This window comes from Ailuropoda melanoleuca, chromosome 7 (assembly GCF_002007445.2).
Source record: "Ailuropoda melanoleuca isolate Jingjing chromosome 7, ASM200744v2, whole genome shotgun sequence".
In the NCBI taxonomy this organism is placed as follows: Eukaryota; Metazoa; Chordata; class Mammalia; order Carnivora; family Ursidae; genus Ailuropoda; species Ailuropoda melanoleuca.
The window spans coordinates 80,352,687-80,371,719 of NC_048224.1; the positions used below are offsets into that span (position 1 = coordinate 80,352,687).

Genomic DNA, 19,033 nt, shown 5'->3' on the forward strand with positions numbered 1-19,033 from the left:
TCACCTCACTTCCATCTGGAAAAACCTTTATTTGGTTCAGCAGGCATCTTATTGAGAACCTCCCATGTGCATAGACTGTGCTAGATGGTAGGTATCTCAAAGACGAATGAAAACTGGGTCCGCCCTCAACATCACCGTGGTGTCATGAGCCAAAGAAAGGAGGCACAAAACACGTTTTCTGAGCCCAAATACTAATCACCGTTAGAGCGCCAGCTGGCTGGAGTCAGGGAGTTACCCACTCCTACAGAGCTTGGTATGCCAAGGAGCCTGGGCTTTATCCTGTGTGATGACCTTCAATGGAAGGGAGTTAACTCCTCTCTGTGACAGAGAAAGATCATGCTGGCTGCAGTGTCAGGATGGCATGGGGCGGCGGGACTGCAGGCAGGAGGATAACAGCCCAGCTGGGAGACGACAGGTGCACAGGCCAGAGCAGTGTGGTGAGAATAGACACTGAGTGCGAACCACTGAGTGTGGGGGTTGAGGAAGAGAAGAAGGTCAAGGACCCTCCCGGTTTTCTAATTCAGATGGATGAAGCTGTCACCAACCAAACAGGCACACACATCACACGGAGGGAGGTGAGTGGGCGTAGTATAATGCTTTAGATGTGGGACATATTGGCATTTAGGTCTTTATGAGCCTCAGCTGGAGATGCTTAGAAGATGCTAGCTGTGGGAGACCGAAGCTTTGAGGCAAATCAGGGTTTCCTTAGCATACACAAGGTATTATCACAATCACCTTAGCGATGGTCCAAAATACCTAGGCAGAGGGACTAGAGTGAGAAGGAAACGGAGCTTAAGACAGATCTTAGCAATGTTTAGACAAGTGTTGGGGAAATCTGGAGACAGCGAAGCCAAAGGAGGAGAGAAAGTTCTAGAAGAGGGTGCAGGGTTTGCAGCATCAACCGGAAGAGAAAGGCTAAGTGAGATGGGTTGAATAACAGCCTGTGGATGTGGTCACCAGGAGCCCTCAGTGGCCTGAGCGAAAGTTCCAGTGAAAGCGATGAATTCCAAAGTTATTTGTGTAAGTTTGCTGGGAAGAGGAGATCATGAGTTATAGGTCTCAAAAGACATAGCTGCTTTTTTTTTATTAGATTAAAACGATTTCAGTTTCATACTAAAATTGTCTTTTAACTTGTCTGCATTCCTGTAATTATAATTCGGGTTGAAAAAAATTTTCCAGAGGTTTTGGCCATCCATTTGTCTCTTGTGAATTATGTGCTCTTATCCTTCATCCCTTTATCCACTGAAAATGACATTTATTTTTTCCTTTATAAGACTCTTTAAGTTACAGCTTTACCTGTAATATGTATTGCAAGTATTTTTATCATTTGGTTTTCAGATCTCATCTCCAGTGACAGTAGCAAATGTGTGTGTGTGTGTACATATAATAATTTAGGCATAAACTTTATAAGTATTATGCAGAGTATGTGAAGAATACTATAAAACCTTACTGAAGTATTTAAAGATCACTTGAATAAATGGGGAGAAATAACATTGTTATACATTAGAAATATTCTTTCCAAATAAATATATGGAATTTTGCCAGTTTCAATCAAAATCATCAAAGCCGCAAAAAGATGGAGACATCTTGGCAGATTGGAGAATCTTGGAGACTCTTAAGCAGACAAATTTAGAAAAGAAGAGCAGTGAAGGGGCACATATACTTTCAAATATCACAATATATTCTATAAGTTATAAAGCAATATGATACTAGCACCAGAATAGATAAAGCAGTGAAAAGAAGAAATAGTTCAGAAACAAACCCTAGGATGGGTAATAATTTAATGTATGCTGAAAGTTACATCACAAGTCGGGGGGGAGAAAGGCTCAATCAAATAAATGCTGCTAGGTCAATTGGTTAACAATTCAGGAAAAATTGTGAAATCAGACCCTATATAGTGATACAACAAAATAAATTTTTAAAAAACCAAAGAGTTTACACATTAAAAAAATGAAGTTATATGTTAGAAAATGAAGTAAAAGAACAATCAAAACCAAAAGGCAATCTATGGAATGGGAGGAGATGACCTATCTGATAAAGGGTTAGTTTCCAAAATATATAAAGAACTTACAAAACTCAACACCTAAAAAAAATGAAAAATTCAATTAAAAAGTGAGCAGAAGACATGAATAGACATTTTTCCAAAGCAGACAGACAATGGCCAAGAGACAGATGAAAAGATGCTCAACATCACTGATCATCAGAAAATGCAAATCAAAACCACAATGAGATGTCACCTCATACCTGTCAGAATGGCTAAAACCTAGAACATGAGAAACAACAGGTGTTGGCGAGGATGCGGAGAAAGGGGAACCCTCTTGCACTATTGGTGGGAATGCAAACTGGGGCAAACACTCTGGAAAACAGTATGGAGTTTCCTCAAGAAGTTAAAAATAGAGCTACCCTATGATCCAGCAATCAGACTACTAGGTATTTACCCAAAGAATACAAAAATATTAATTTGAAGGGAGACAGGCACCCCAGTGTTTGTAACAGCATTATCCACAATCGCTAAACTATGGAAACAGCCCAAGTGTCCATAGAAGGATGAATGGATGAAGATGTGGTATATTTATATATATACAGAAGAATATCAGCTATCAAAAAGAATGAAATCGTGCCATTTGCAATGACATGGGTGGAGCTTGACAGTATTATGCTAAGTGAAATAAGTCCGAGAAAGACAAATACCATATGATTTCACTCATTTGTGGAACTTAAGAAACAAAACAAATGAGCAAAGGGGACAGAAAGAGAGAGAGAGAAGCAAATCAAGAAACAGAAGCAAGAAACTATAGAGAACACACTGCCGGTTACCAGAGGGGAGGGGTGGGGGATGGGTGAAATAGGGGATGCAGATTAAGGAGGGCACTTGTGATGAGCACTGGGTGTGTAACTGCTGAATCACTGTATTGCACACCTGAAACTAGTATTACACTGTACGTTAACTGAAATTTAAATAAAAACTTTAAAAAAAAAGAAAATGAAGTAAAAGAAAATATAGGTGAGTTTGTTTTTGCGGGGGTTTTTGTTTTTTTGTTTTTTGGATAGGGAAGAACCAGCTATTCGAAATGCATGGAACACAATCATGAGTAAATTAGTAATAGATTCCACTTTAGCAGTGAAAAGCTTTGGTGACACAAATAATACTAGCTCCTAGAATTGTCACCTTCAATAGTTTATCTAGGGTAAATAATCATGAATGTCCACAAACATTTAGCTGCAATGATTTCATTACGGTATTATTTATAACAGTGAGAAATTGCTAGCAAACTAAACGTCCAACCATAAGAATTAAATTATAATACATTTGTGAAACAATACTGTATTTGCTTTAAAAGGGTTATATAGAACAGTGGCTGATAAACTGGGTATGATAATGTTGCTCATTGAAAAAAAGCAAGTTATGAAAGTTATGCATGAGGTGAGGCCCATTTTTGTTTCAAAACAAAGAAACTATATTCAAGGGGAAATTTTTGAAATTTTAATAATCTCTAGATGGTGAGATTTTTTTTCTTCTACTTATCTGATTTTTTTCTTCTACTTATCTGATTTTCATATTTCCTATAATGAAACATTATAATAAATAAAAAGATTTTTAAAATTAAGATAACAGAACTGGGGGTGTCTCAGTGGCAGTCAGTTGAGTGGCCGACTCTTAGTTTCCTGGCTCGGGTCTGACCTCAGGGTCGTGAGATCTAGCCCTGCACTCATTGTAGAGTCTGTTTGGGTTTCTCTCTCCCTCTCCCTCTGCCACCTCCCAACCCCCCCACTCTCACTCTGTCTCTCAAATAAATAAATAAATCTTTAAAAAATAATGATTGCATTTCTATGGAAACTGACTGAAGTAAAATGCTGAGGTGCCTCAAGGAATGTGTCCATTCTTGTCACTAATATTTGTTTACATTTAGATATATTACCTAGTCACTCAAATGTTAATAATAAAAATGAAACAATTTCTAAGCCTGTTTATAATTTCAGTTTGTAATTTATGATCTATGTCTTCGTCCATTTGGTCTGCTATAACAAAATGCCATTAACTCTGCGGCCTATAAACAACAAACATTTATTTTTCACAGTTCTGGAGATGCTGGTGGTGCTGACAGATTTGGTGTCTGGTGAGGGGCAGGGTGTCTGCTGCCATGTTTTCGTGATGTCCCTGCTTAGCAGAAAGGCTGAGGAGCTCTGTGGGATCTCTTTTATAAGAGCACTAAGCCCATTCCCGAGGGTTCCACCCTCATGACCTCATCACCAACCACCCCCCCCAAAACCCCACCACCTCCCAATATCACTTTGGGCCTTAGGTTTCAACATAGGAATTGGGGGAGGGGAGAGGTTGGACACAAGCATTCAGTCTGTAACAATCTACGTTCAAATGAGGTGGTAATTTCTCTGTTTTAACCACAGATGGACGGCCTCCGAATCTCCTGAGAACTGTTTGGTGCAGTTAGTTGCACTTTGCTTTTAAATTAATGAGTTTTTTTTCTCATACGCAGAGTTGTTCGTTCAAGGAACTGGTGCTGCTGCAGAGAACAGGAGACAGAGGGATACGCAAGCGCCTCAGACTCTGCTGGAGATGATGGCAGCGGGTGACATCACCTCCCCCTGCTCCACTGTGCCTGAGGGTGAGTCTACACGCATTCAGTCTAAGTTGCCAGCAGGGGGAGACAAGGCCTCAGATGCAGCTGTGTTGCTGGCACGCACCCTGCCGCCATAGTTCGCTCTTTAGTACAATCCCTATAGATTTTGTATCAAATATCTTTCAAAGATAATGTTTTGGTATCTCCCTCACCTCCTGAGAAATTTGCCTGTTAAGTATCCTAGACCACTGAGCACTCCAGATATGAGAATATAAAGGAGGAAAGATCTAGAATCCCACTTTCCTTGTGGTTGTGGGAGATTGTTTAAGGAAAGACAGTTGGCTTGACTTGCCTTCCATGCTAGCCCAATTACTTCCTTGGAATTTCTTGGAGGGGTTGGTTATTTCCACCAATAAAATCCTAATTAAGATAATAGCTATCCCACAAGTTTAGAGTTAGCAGCGCAAAAATATATAAAATTGCTTCGTAAGCCAATGTGCTACTTAAATGTTAGGAGTGTTTAGAATATGATGATATTTCCAACCTAAATTCCTCAGTTTACATTTGAGCTTCCAGCATAGTCTTTGCATGAGAGAAGTTCACAGCAACATCTGGGTATTATTTTTACAGGTGGTAAGGATTTTTATTACTTATTTCCTATGTTTCTCTTGATGACATGGAGCTGGGGGAGAGCTAAAATTTATACCCATTTTATAAATTGAAATATGTAAGTATATCACTGACATTTGTAAGTGTGTGAACTGACTTACGTTTATATCATTACAAAACACCGAAGTCCTCAAACTTGCAAGAAAGGGCTTGCAAACATAACAATTTAATCCATTCTAAGCCAATGAGACAATAAGACCAGTTTAAAATTAGCAAGTAGAATAGAAAATTTAACACACCAAAGAGTTTACAAAGCAAGTGACTTTCATACCCATCAGCCATGTGACCTAAGTCACTAAATTTTCTCTATCTCCGTTTTCTTGCTGGTAACACGAGGGGTGGGATTAGGTTACCGACAAGGTTCGCACGTCCTGTGATTTCATAAAAAGTCAGATGAAGCATTTTTATTTTCAGTCTCCTCTTCAGGTGACCAAAGGTGGTCCAGGAAATAGGAGACGGTGGCGGCTCGAAGCGCCAGGGGCTTTCATGAGCGCTTTGGCAGCAGCACGTCTAACAAGTAGCTCGTTTTCTGCCCACGAAGGCGAACGGGGTAGGCAATTTATTTTTAAAAACATAACCAGTCCCCTGAGGAATTTTGTCAGAGACTGTGTAAATGCGGAGAGGGGATAAAAATACCTTCAGCCTGGAGAGAGAGCTGGAAAGGGCTCAGCCTCTTCACAAGCTCATTCGCTTTGTCTGAGCCTGTTCCAAATGCCACGAACAAAAGACTTGAGCTTCCGAGAAGAGTGGGGTAATTTTCTGTAATGGCATCAGTTGACAAGTGATGAAACTAAGTAGGGCAAGTGGCTTTGTAGATGGTGAGCGGGTACTGCTCAGCTCTACCTGATAGCCTGTTTCTGACAGCTATTCAGCAGACTCAAAGTACACTTCGAGAGGCAATGGAAATCCATCACCATATAGTTTCTTGGCTTTGGGGAGGTGGGTTTTTTGTTGCTGTTGTTGTTGTTTTGTCTCTGATTTTTAGCAAGATGATGCTTGTGTTTACTTTATGGGAGGCCAACCATCCTTTTCAAAATTTTGAGGGAATTCATGTCACAGGGGGATTTGTCTCTGGACGTGTGCAGGCGTGCAGTGCTACAAGGAGGGCCGCCGTAGGCCGGCGGGTCGAGAGCCAGGGGCGCCTGCACAGGTGCGTGCTGAGGGACTCAAGATTGAGACGACAAGGAGGCAGAGACACAAACTAGGGGTAATGGAGGCTTATAAATACTTACGAAGTTAAAGAACAATACAAAAATATGTACCCCCCGAGGATAATGTAAGAGAAGTACCCGATGATTGCCCAAGAGTGAGTCTGCCGGCTCGTGGAGCCTCAACTTCACCATCTTTGTGAAATCTTTGCAAAGTTGCGTCTTGCAAGAATGTACAGAAGAATGAATGTACCAGGTGGGGAGGGCCTGCAGATACACAGGCCTGTGGCAGATACTGAGCAAACCGGTTTGACTGAAATCTAGGAGCGGGAGAGGGGGCCAGAGTCCCTGAGTACAGGAAGGTCTTCGAAATCCTTCAGTCTTATGACTTCTATCAATTATCACGCTGTTGCTTAAAAGTTAAGAGGAGAGAGGGGGAGAAAGGGAGAAACTGCACTTGAAACTCTCTTTCCAGTACCTTCAAATTAGAAAAAGCTGTGTATTGTCTGTTTCCTCCCTTCCCTTCTGTCCTGGGATAAAATCCTTGTCCCTGAGGATGGGGCTGGAGGCCGTGAGGAGGAAGCTTTGGGCTGACCTGGTCTGGCCTGGAAGCCAGGGGCTGGGACCCCAGGCCAGGTATGAAGGTTGGCACTCACCTTTCAAGACACTGGGGTGGGGACACACTTGGTGGCTATGAAGTTTCTTCTTGGATCTGTTCCTGTGATTCTTGGAGAGAGTCATAGAAAAGTCTTCATTTAGTCTGTCATGCCAAATTAATTCATTCATGAACTCGCTGTATTTTTACATGGATGGTTTTACATCGGGCATATATGAGAAATTTATCTGTCAAGGGAGATTGGAAACAGGAATTTGCCTCCAAATGTGCATTCAAAGCGGAGGGCAGATGTTTTCTTTTACAATGTGCTAGGGTGCTGGCACCCCTCCCCCACTCCAGCTGTGCTCTGCCTCTACCTGGGGATGGCCTCTTGACTTCCTGTCCCTGGCCATCTTTTCTTATTTTAGCTCTACCCTTTGCACACCTGCCAGATAATCCTCCTAAAATGGACCAAACCTCTTTTCAGCTTAAAATCCTGCAAAACATGCCTTCTTACCCTCAGGATAAAATCCGTCTCTTTGCAGACTATGAGCACCCTGAAGACTGGCGTGGCCCGTCGCAATGCTGGGCTTGCTAGTGTCTCTCCACCGGCAGATATTCCTCCCTCGGCTAGAATGCCTGCCTCCTTTTGCCAGGATAATTCCTCCTGCAAGACTTCCCTCTGATGAACCTCCTACCATTTCTGTCACTATGTGTCATTGTGGGTGGTGAGGTGGTGAAGGGCGGTTACCCTTCTCTCCTTGCTTTTCCCTGTACTACCGGATGGGGCTTTGTAAAGGGGTCTGGAATGATGTCAGTTCTTAAGTGCTCTTTTGCATGAGTGAGTGGAAGACCCTGTAACTATATTAATATGCTTCTCTTTAATCCAAAAAATTGTAGGAAGTCCTCAAGTTTGTCTACTCTCTCCGTGCCTTTTCCGGTAGCTGCTTCTGACAATTTCGTATTCAGTCTCATGTTTAAATTCATTCACGCTCAAATATTTGTTAAATGCATGAAATAGTAACATTTCATCACTGTATTTATCATTTAAATTCATGTCCTAAAAAGATGCAGTAGTAAGTTTATTTGAATTTTTAGGAATTGCTATGAAAAGCCTGGATTTGAAACTATTGCCTGTGTTCCACTGATGGGGAGCCACTGTTTTAAATGATTGAGAAAGATCTGAGCATGTTTCTTCTGCATGCCTCTAGGTTTGGGTTCACCGCTTAATACCCCACGAGACACTGTGATTCTCTGATCATAAAAATTAAGTTCACTTTAATTTCTGATTCTTATTATCTTTCTTCCCCTCTAGATCGTAAGCTTACGAGAACTTTGTCTTACCACCCTGCTTCGTCTCCCTCTCTCTCCCTAGTGCCTAGAACTTAGCAGGTGTCCATCGTCTTTATGAATGAACATAAAACTGTAGCACCTTTTTAGTATTACTTTATGCAGAGGCATGTGATTACCAATATTCATATTGCCATCAAGTTGGATAGGGAAATTATAATGTGAAAAATAATTCTTATGACTGTGTAGAATCTTCACAAAGACTTCCTGCTTGTGTAAGTTTTAATAACTTTGACTGTAAATATAATAGACACAGTTTATAAAGGCTTTTAAGGATTAGCTATTAGTCATACATTTAAGCATTATTCATATGTCCTTCATCACTGTTTAGCTTAAACTTCCAACTCCCTGAAAATAAATTGCTTTCATGCTTCGAGCCCTGCATTCCATTGAAAAGTGAAACTTTATCAACTACCTATTTAATTTATCCTAACTTTAAGTTTAAAATTGCAAGACTTTGTAAAATCCTTTTCAATGACTTTTACTAGTAAAAGCTACACTCTTGAGATAAGGACAAGTATTTTTTTTATGTGTGCATAATTAATTCAGGTCAGTAATTTTGTTTACAGTTTAACCACTCCAAGGGGATCCTTGGTGGGAAGGTAACCTCCATTTTTCTTGTATAAGTTTTCAGGCCACATAGTTGCCTTGGTAACATCATAGATGCATATCCAGATAACAGCTGATTTACATTTCTGTTGTTAGCTATTCATTCTTTCTTCTATCCTGTTCAACAAAAAATAAAAGCCTCCTAAAATTGTCTTCCAAAAAACAAGAAAACAAAAACTATGATTCCCACACCAAGTGGAATACTCAGGCTGCTATTAATTAGCCAGACTACCTCATAGATGAGATATGTCAATCAATTCATTCATTTTATAATACACTGTAGGAAATAATACAGGCTATGATTTGGGAAGACACATATTGATTAAAAATAGGTAAATATTTAAGTACAGCGTGGTAAAATTTCTACTTGTAGGTATGTCCATGAATAGTCAGTTTACCAAAAAACAAACAAAAAATACCCACACTTTGTTTTTAATTTCACCTTTGGAGAAAAGTTCCTATTTCTAATCCCACTTGTTAGCAGTGGGTAGGGTTTCGTTTTTTTGGTTTTTTTTCCTGGAGACTAACGTGAAACACAGTTCAGTCCCCTCGGAACCAGACGGCTGCAGAGTGCATGTGGGAGAGGCAGCTTGTGGTAGGTTACCAAAATGAGCATAGTCCTTCACTCTTCCCTGTATCCCTACCTCTGCAATATGACTTGGCCAGCTCCTCCAGCATTAAATTGCTTTTTTCCCTGCCCTTGGTTCTCAACTAGCCTTTGTGATTTGTGTGCGTGAGTGGTGGTGTGCCAAATCTGAGTATACAAGGAGCTTTTTTGGGGGGGGGGAACTGTCTACCTCTCAACTAGCTCCAGTTGGCCTGCTGGAAAATGAGAGACCACATGGAAAAGAGAGACAAGCCATCCCAAGAGAGGCCATAGCAGGCCAGCCACCCTCCATTTGGCCTGGCAAGTGACTGCACATGGATGACCAGGTCCAGCCGAGACCAGAAGAGCCAGCCAGCTGAGCCCAGCCCAGACTGCCTAAACAGCAGAACAGGGACCTAAAAAAATGGATACTATTTTAAACCACTAAGTTATGTGGTGGTTTATTCTGGAAAAGCTAACTAATATAGACATGTGTAGCAAAATTCCCAACGTGGGAGTCAAAAGTAGGTTAGACACAGACTATGTAGACACAGTTTAAAAGCCAACTTCAGAAGCCAGCATTTTTAATTCTTTTGTGAACTCTTTTAGTTTTTGAGATTTTAAGAAAATCTGTCTCCGCATTGCTCTTGACTGCACCAAGGCTGAAGTTATGTAGGAAAAAAGCTGACATATTCTCTGTTTTAATGGAAACAGTTTGAAAGCTTTACCTTCATGGTTGATGTCCAGTACAGGCTTTGAGGTAAATACCCCGCATCATGTATATGCACTGGGAGGCTTTAATCTCTCTGTTATTTCTTCGACAGTGGGAACACTAGAACAAGGGCTTCCTAAACAAGATGAGAGGAATATGGAAATGGCCTCTGGCATTGAAGTAAATGAGGAACAACCAAGATCTGACGATGATGATACGTAAGTAGGTCTTGTCCAGATACCTGAATGAAGCACTGGTCGAAAGTTAAAATGCTGTTGCTGAGATATGGACAATAGTCTCAGACCTAGCTGAGGAGACCACCTTTTACTCACACAAGGGCTTGTTTCTGAGCTCTCTGTTCTTTCCCAATGGCATTGTTTCCTATAGCCGCATGAATGATATTCTGTCCTAAGTTACTGTGCCTTTACCCTACCTTTTGGTGTCTGGTAGGGCTAGTCCCATACCTGCTTCTAGTCTCCATATCTTTTATTTCAAAATTATCTTAGCTGTTGTTGTTGCCCTTTACTTACCACGTACATCTTTACATTTTCTTGTAGAGTATCATGAAAAACTTTGTTGGGATTTTGAGAATGACATTACATTTGTTGATTAGTTTATAGGATTTGACATCTTTATGACCATAAATTTGAACATCCATGAATATGGTATAGCTCTGCTTCTCTTCATGTCTTTTCTTAAAATATCCTTCAGCATTTTTATACTTTTATTCACAATAGAGTTACCACTTAACTTGGTTGTTGTTGCTGTTGTCCTTATTGATGGGGTTGTTTTTCTTTCACTGTGTTTCGATGTGGCTGCTGCTAGCATACAGAACACTATTGATATTGTATCTTGTAACCTTACTGAAATCTTTTGTTAGTTCTAAAATTTGGAGTCCTTTGAATTTTAAAATTTACTTTTTAAATAGGTAATATACTCACATGGCCAAATTCAGAAGTTACATTCTTTTCATAGTCTTCTTGCTACCTCTTTATCTCAACCACACAATTCCCCTTCCCAGAGTCAACCAATTGAATATGCCTCTTGTGCACATGTCTCCCAAGGAATTCCATCAAACTGTAAGCCAGTATGTAGATCTTGTGTATGTGTGTATTCTTTTTCTTTTTTTATAGAAACAGTCTCATAGCATACATGCTATCCTGCAACTTCCTTTTTTCACTTACCACTGTAGTCTGAATACCTATCATAATATACAAATAGTCATATACATGCAGCTTAAATTCCCAGGAGAGCCAAGTATTAGGTCAAACCTAATACTTGTACATTTGTAATTGGATATTGTCAAGTTGTCTTTCACATAAGTTATACCTATGAACACTTCCACTGACAGAGTACGGAAGTGCCTGTCTCCTTGCACATTTTCTTGCTTAGTGTGTTACCAAACATGGATCACTGCACAATTGATAGGTTCAAAATGACGTTTCAGGTTGGTTTTAATTAGCATTTCTTTTTTGAGTATGGTTGTCTTTCCATATGCTTAAGAACCTTATTGGGTACAATTTATTTACAGCCTTAGCCATTAAAAAATTAGGCTACTAACCTTGTATTGATTTGGGGAAACTTTTGCTTTTTAGGGAAATTGATCTTTTATCTATAATATGACTCTAGAATATTTTCCCCAGTGTTTTGTTGGCCTTTTGATTTTATTTAATTGGCTTGTCCCATGTTGAAGAAATATATCAGGATTTTTTTAGTACTTTTATGATTTAATTTTTATTTAAATAATTTATTTCTCTTGAATTTTACTCATATTACACTGCAAAGTGTGGCTCCAACTTTACTTTTTTCCAAATAATTCCTTACTTATTCCGACACCATTTGTTGAAAATCTTCATTTTTGCTACCAATTTGAAATGCCATTTCTATGATACACTACATTTCTATATGTACTCGCATCCAATTCTTATGCTTTCTAGTGTAATTATTATATTATAAACATGTTGTTTATAATATGAATTATTATTTTGGAGCACTAGTTCCCTTAAATGCCTTCCTTTTTCAGTATTTTTCTATCTAGTCTTGCTTGTTTATTTTTCCATATGAACATTAGAATCAACCTGCCTAGCAAATAAAGGAGGGAAAGAAGGAAGGGAGGAGAGAATTTTCTCAGCCTGCTTCCTGCCAGTAGAATTTTTGAGTCCCGCAGTCTCTTTTCAATTAGGATTGTCTGTGTTCCTTTTGTTCCAACGCTATCTAATTGTTTTCCCTCTATAGATATGCTGACTTTCCCCCCATCACATCCATAATGTTCTCTTTATCTTTATGTTCTTAAGTTTCACTGTTGTATGTATGTCTGGGTCTGGACTTCTTTTTTATCCTGCTTGGCTCACTTTCTTCTGAGAACCCATGACTATTTTTAGTTCTGGAAAATTTTTATCTATTACTTTTCCAAGTGTTGCTTTGCTTATTCTGTCCATTTTGGTCCTCCAAATAGTTATGTTTTGGAGTTTCTCAGTCAATCCCGAGTAACACCTAGTTGTACTTTCATATTTTTTTATTCATCTCTTTGTTCTATTCTAGGTGAGTTCTTGAATACTATTTTCAAATCATCTGGGTATCATCTCTTAAGTTTTTAATTTAAATGATTATATATCCCCTGTTTAAGAGTTATATTTGTTTGTTCATATTTTTATATGTTCTTGTTTCACTATTGCATAATTATTAGCCCTAATTTGAAGACATTTTAAAATGAATGCTGTTCTTTAATTTACCTTTTTGAGCATACTTACTTGAAGAGTGTTATCAAAATCCTCTATAAAAGTAATTCCATCTAGACTTAGTTTTTGGTCCAACTTAAAAAGAATTTTCTTTTTGCCTATCCTTCTCTTACCATTAGATTTATTCACGTGTTTTGGAATTTTAATTTACAGGATCATTTTGTTCTGGAAGTTTTGTGTTTTGTTTTTAAATTTTCTGCCTTCCCTTTCCGTCTCTGTGCACCTCCTGCATATCTAACAAGTGTTATTTTGTTCAGTGTGCCCCTCCATTCTTGCCTGCTGGAGCCACTGAAGAGCTACACTTCAGTGCCAGGGTGGTCTGGAAAAAAAAGTCTCAGTAATATGGTGTCTGTTTTGGCCCAATTTCTAGGAGAAGAATTCTTCCTGAGAAATTTATACCATAGATTTGCCTTCACTTGGGTTTAGAGATTGAATTTACAATACTTGGATGGTCTGGAAACATGTATATTGATAAACCAACATTAAAATTGATAGTAAGAAATCATAATACTCTGGGATCTCTAGAAGAAATAAATATGAAACATCCTGGAGGGATATAACCTCAATCCAGGCTACACTGAATTTTCTCATTAAGGCACTGCTGAACATTAGTTTACAACTAAAAATAGAATCCACTATGAGAGATAGCAAGCACAACAAATAGCTGAATTAGGCCTAAAAGAACTTCAGATAATATAATTATCCTGTGAATACTTAATATTTATATAATTAAAATTGTACATTGAAAATTATTTAATCAAAGTAAGGAATGGAAACATAAGAAAAAAGCAGATCTATCAGAAAGGAGCAGGAAGATCTGGTAATTAACCAAACAGAACTTAAAGAAGTGAAAAAAATCTACTAATAGAAATGAAATGACAGTTTAAAAACAGAATAGGTNGAAAGGAGCAGGAAGATCTGGTAATTAACCAAACAGAACTTAAAGAAGTGAAAAAAATCTACTAATAGAAATCAAATGACAGTTTAAAAACAGAATAGGTACGGGGTGCCTGGGTGGCACAGCGGTTAAGCGTCTGCCTTCAGCTCAGGGCGTGATCCCAGCGTTATGGGATCGAGCCCCACATCAGGCTCCTCCGCTGTGAGCCTGCTTCTTCCTCTCCCACTCCCCCTGCTTGTGTTCCCTCTCTCGCTGGCTGTCTCCATCTCTGTCAAATGAATAAATAAAATCTTTAAAAAAAAACTGTTTAAAAAAAAAACAGAATAGGTACAGTTATTGAGGGAATTAATAACTGCAAGATAGATCTGAAGTAAAAAAATGACNTCCCTCTCTCGCTGGCTGTCTCTATCTCTGTCAAATGAATAAATAAAATCTTTAAAAAAAAAAACTGTTTAAAAAAAACAGAATAGGTACAGTTATTGAGGGAATTAATAACTGCAAGATAGATCTGAAGTAAAAAAATGACATTCAGTGTGAAAGAGGAGTTAAGCATCATGAAGGTCCAACATACATCTACAAGGAGTTCCAGAAGAAGAGAATTGGAGAAAAGCAAATATTCAAAGCAATTATAGCTGTGAACTTTTTGCAATCATTGAAAGCCACAAATTGTGGTATCTGGGAAGTAAAACAATAACTAAGCAGGAACGATGAAAATAAATTCACCCCTAGACACATCATACTTTAAACTACAGAGGAATGAAGACAAAGGGATGATCTCATGTAAGCATGTACCTCAGGAATGATAGCTTAACAAATGGGAGCTCTGATTGCTGGTCCACCCCAAATTTATGATCTCCAATTTTAGTGAGGTCCTCTGTGGTATCTGGCAATCCTATGCCTGGTTTGCTTCCTTCCAAACCCTCCACCCTGCATGCTCACCCCCATCTACCTCACTCTTGTCGTGTGACCATGCCTCCTTCACAATGATAGTATGTGGTTTGTAAGTGGAATGGTCTTGTCTAGTTCCATAACTTCTCTCTATCCACATGAGTCCTCATTGCCTTCTCTTTCCCTGTCTTCCTTCTCAGACAAAAACCTGTTTCCCTTCCTGCTGAAAGCATATTCTGGCACAGGTGCTCTGAATCCCAGCCTTTCTCAGAGAATGTGTTCCTATTACTGTCCTCCTATATTTTTAACATCTCTCTTTTACCTACTTTCTCTCAACACATATACATATGCTAAAATCTGTCCCTTCTTGAGAAACACAGAAAAATCATTGCCCTCATCTTCTCAAGTTAACCCTGTCCTCTCAGAGCCAGGCTCCCCTCAAAGGAGTTTAAGCTCCTTGTCACCACTTGCTTACGTCCTGCTGCTTTCCTAATCAACTGCATGATGGCTCCTGCCACATAGCACACTGAAATGTTCTTGCAAAGGTCATCTATTACCTTGAAATTGCCAGGTCCAACTGTCAGTTCTGTCTTCCTCTTATTTGGCTGCTCCCTATCTGGAAATTCTCTGCCTCCTTGACGTCCATAATGAACACATTCTTGGCTCTTACCAGATCTTCCTCAGCCTCTTTACTGGCCATGTAAATACTGGGGATCATTGAGATGGTTTTTCTGGTCTCCTGCCAGCTTCCCTTCTAAGAATATCCATGTTGAGGTCTTCGATACAACTTCAATTCCTAGTCCTAATAATCAGTATCTGTGAGACCTTGGGCAAGTTTTATTAACCTGAGGCTCAGCTTCTTTATAATTGATTGTGAGAATGTCTACCTCAAACTGTTGTATTAGTTGAAATACAGTCATGTGTAAAGTGCTTCAGGGCAGTCACTGGTGTGTGATAAGGGCTCACTATTTGGCAGCTGTTTTATTCTTTTTTTCTCTTCTCTCTTCCTCTCCTTTTAATTATAAGAGTAGATGGGCATTAATAAATATAATAAAGGTTGTTGAATACAACTAAACAGAACACTGATTACCCTAATATCGGCTTTTTTTTTTTAATCAGTCTGGAAAGCCAGGCTGATATAATAAATAATTCATTACCTGGGTGAAAATGCAACAATTATATTGCTTGAGTGGGGGTGAGAAGTGAGAAGGGAAACTACTTTTCATATGTATTTTTCATTCTTTTGATATCATAGAGTTGATTTTTACCTCTTATTTCCAGAAATTTTGAAGAATCTGAAGATGAGTTGAGAGATGAAGCAGTAGAATCCCTGGAAAAACCTGCTACTTCCAAAGAGGAAGAAAAAAGAGAAGAGACTCCTGGTTTCGCTAAGGGTGCTGAGTTCAGAGGAGCAGGGATAAGCACACAGAAATGTGCAGAATTAAATGAAGGCTTAGAGAATATTTCTGCTCAAGCTAATGACAAAGTATGCATTGCTGATGAAAACCAAGAAACATCAACAACCCATCAAAATATACAAGTGTGATTATTGTACTTTTCCATTAGTGATTAGTTAGTATCTATTAACTGTAGTATCTGTTTGGGCACAAGTCATAAACATTCATTTTGTAAGAGTTTTCTAGCAATCCCAGGGATTTATTAATTTTTATCCCAATTTAGACCTTGAGACTGACCAATTTGAGTGTAGAAATTAATATTTTACTTTAAAATTTCTATCAAGAAATCTTTTGGACAATATATGTGGTAGGCAGACAGAGTAATGTCTCTCTCTTCCTGCCACCCTCCCCCCAGTACACCCAACAATGTGAATATATTGATTGTTACATGGCAAAAGGGAATTAAAGTTGCAGGTACAATTAAGGTTGCTAATCAGCTGACCTTCAAATAGGGAAAGGTCTTTTTTTTTTTATTTTATTATCCAGGTGGACCCAATGTAATCACAGGGCTGTTTAACAATAGAAGAGGGAGGCAGAAGAGAGAACCAGATGATGTCAGCATAAGAGGGGCTCAGCCTGGTGCTGCTGGCTTTGAAGACAGAGGAAGGGGCCACAAGCCAAGGAATGCAGGCAGCCTCTAGAAGCTGGGAAAGGCCAGACAATGGACTTTCCCCAGAAGCCTGCAGAAGGAACACAGTCCTGCTGACATCTTGATTTCAGCTTTATGAAATCCACTTTAGACTTCTAACCTACAGAACTGTAAGATAATAAATGTGTGTTCTTTTAACTAAGTTTGATAATTTGTTAAGACAAGGATAGAAAACTAATACAGTGTACAAACTAGTTCACTTAGAATATGAATCCACCATTTTAGAAAACCGCAACTTTGAAACTTCTTCACTTCTGTTGAATACACGTTTTTGAATAGATGTTGACACTTAAGGGAGTAGGTTAACGGAGAGCAAAGAGAGGGTCAAGGCATGTCACGTTAATTATGCACCAAGTAATCATTTTACTATGTTTTACTGAATTAATTTCTAATAGCTTCAAACGTGTAGATTATAAACTTCTTAAAGGCAGGGACTCTACCTGCTCCTTGTATCTTATGCTGGTCTTTCTACATAAGGTGCTTAGCGGAGTGCCACATTATAACAATCCCAGTATTGAACATGTGCCTGGGGCTTAACGGACATTTGTTGATTTATTGTGTTGTTGCTATGAAGGACGGAGAGGTTACATTTCTAAGTGGTAGAATTCTGCCTAAAATATATGCTCTGTAAAATACAACTAAAATTGCACATTGGTCCACGGCTGAGCTAAGAAAACAAAGATGAGGAAGGGTTGGTCAGATTATTTCTAAGGTCTGCTTAGTGTTTACATTTGATATAATTTTATTAAATGTGGGGAAAGTATCAGGAGTCCCCTAACTGTGGGATGCATTCCACACGATGTATCTTCTATGCCTGTATTTTCCTGGTGATGTTGGAGGTACTGTTCCTTCAACTTGGTGTATTGGGTTATAATCTACTCCTTTCAGGAGTGCTCAGCATGGTCACATCATGAGGCTGAGAATATTTAAAAATCTCTCACCACTGTGTCAATGTCAACCTTGGTTAACACATGACCCCGAGAGATTGGAGCATCATTAATTCTAGGAGTCTTTTAGTGGTCAGTGTACACATGTTTAATTTACTTTCAGAACATTATGTGGTTCAGACATACTGAATCTGTTGGTGTGCTCAACAAATCTAAGCAGTATTTGAATGCATAGAAAATGAAACATGGTTCCTGAAAATCCCAGAGATCCAAAGACCATTCAGTTATATGCGGGGGGGGGGGGGGGGGGGGGGGCAGGGTGCGGCGGCGGAGAATGAATGTCTAAGGTCAATGTTTAAGAATAAGCCTATCGAGTCCGCTCCAATGACAAGATGCTGGGCTAAAGTCTCTAGCTAATAGCCACCAAGCCTTATCGTTCATTCTAAGATTTTGAGTTCTTTGCTATAAAGTAGGAAGTATTCATTGTGATAAGTACGCATATATGCAAGGTTTTTCAACCTACGTCAGTCCCTAATTCACCTTGCCCACCTTACATACACCATCACCTAAATCATGTTCTTGAAGCACAATTGATTATCCTGGGTTTAGATTTAGCTGCATGTGTTAAGTTGAAACTATTGATCAGACTTGCATGTATTTTTAGAATAAATTTTATTAAAAATTATGCATCTTGGTAACTATGTATCACAGCTATCAAACTGACCATTCTTTAAATGGCGTATCAACTCTTAACTTGCCTTCTAAGTATCTTGTAACTTGTATAGTTCAAGTGAGCGTGAAGCACTCAAGTATTAGAACTGATGCTTCTTCAAAGCCAAGGGTGGCTTTAGATTTAGGGTGGGGACAGAGACGAAAGAATCAGCTGAGGAACAGGGGGAGAGAGCGGGAAAATTACAAGGGCATAATTTGATTCTAGTAATTTGCACAACTTCTTGTTGTGGATAACTTTTTTGTTGTACCCAACTCTGTTGAATGATTTAGCAGACACTCTATCATATTATAGTCCTGGAGTAGAGGGTACATTTACATAATTAAACACAAGTATTCTGAAATAGTTATAATTATACTGACTACTCTCTCATAATTTTGTCTACAAGTCGGCTTTGTAAAAAACCCTGAAAATTATTAAAATAAAGTGTATAAAGCTCTGCAATGTTTTGTAGGTCTGAAACATTTGTTAAAAGAAAAATGTCTATTATACCTGACAACTATTTTTCTTGGGTACCAGAGGCAAGACAATTCTACC

General features: G+C 39.0%; 1 protein-coding gene across 2 annotated transcripts in view; it reads left to right on the forward strand.

Annotated features, from left to right (window-relative positions):
* The window catches only part of NEK5 (NIMA related kinase 5), a 56,817-nt gene extending 38,770 nt beyond the window's left edge, over positions 1-18,047 (forward strand). The window contains exons 20-22 of one of the 2 annotated variants that reach the window (XM_034665102.1): positions 4,497-4,625; positions 10,362-10,467; positions 16,717-18,047. In XM_034665102.1, the coding sequence (XP_034520993.1) occupies positions 4,497-4,625; positions 10,362-10,467; positions 16,717-16,747 (266 nt within the window). In that variant the 3' untranslated portion in view covers positions 16,748-18,047. Of the gene's footprint in view, positions 1-4,496; positions 4,626-10,361; positions 10,468-16,054; positions 16,455-16,716 lie in introns of those variants that run through there. The other variant, XM_034665101.1, reaches the window with a different exon arrangement.
* The last annotated feature ends 986 nt before the right edge of the window (positions 18,048-19,033 follow it).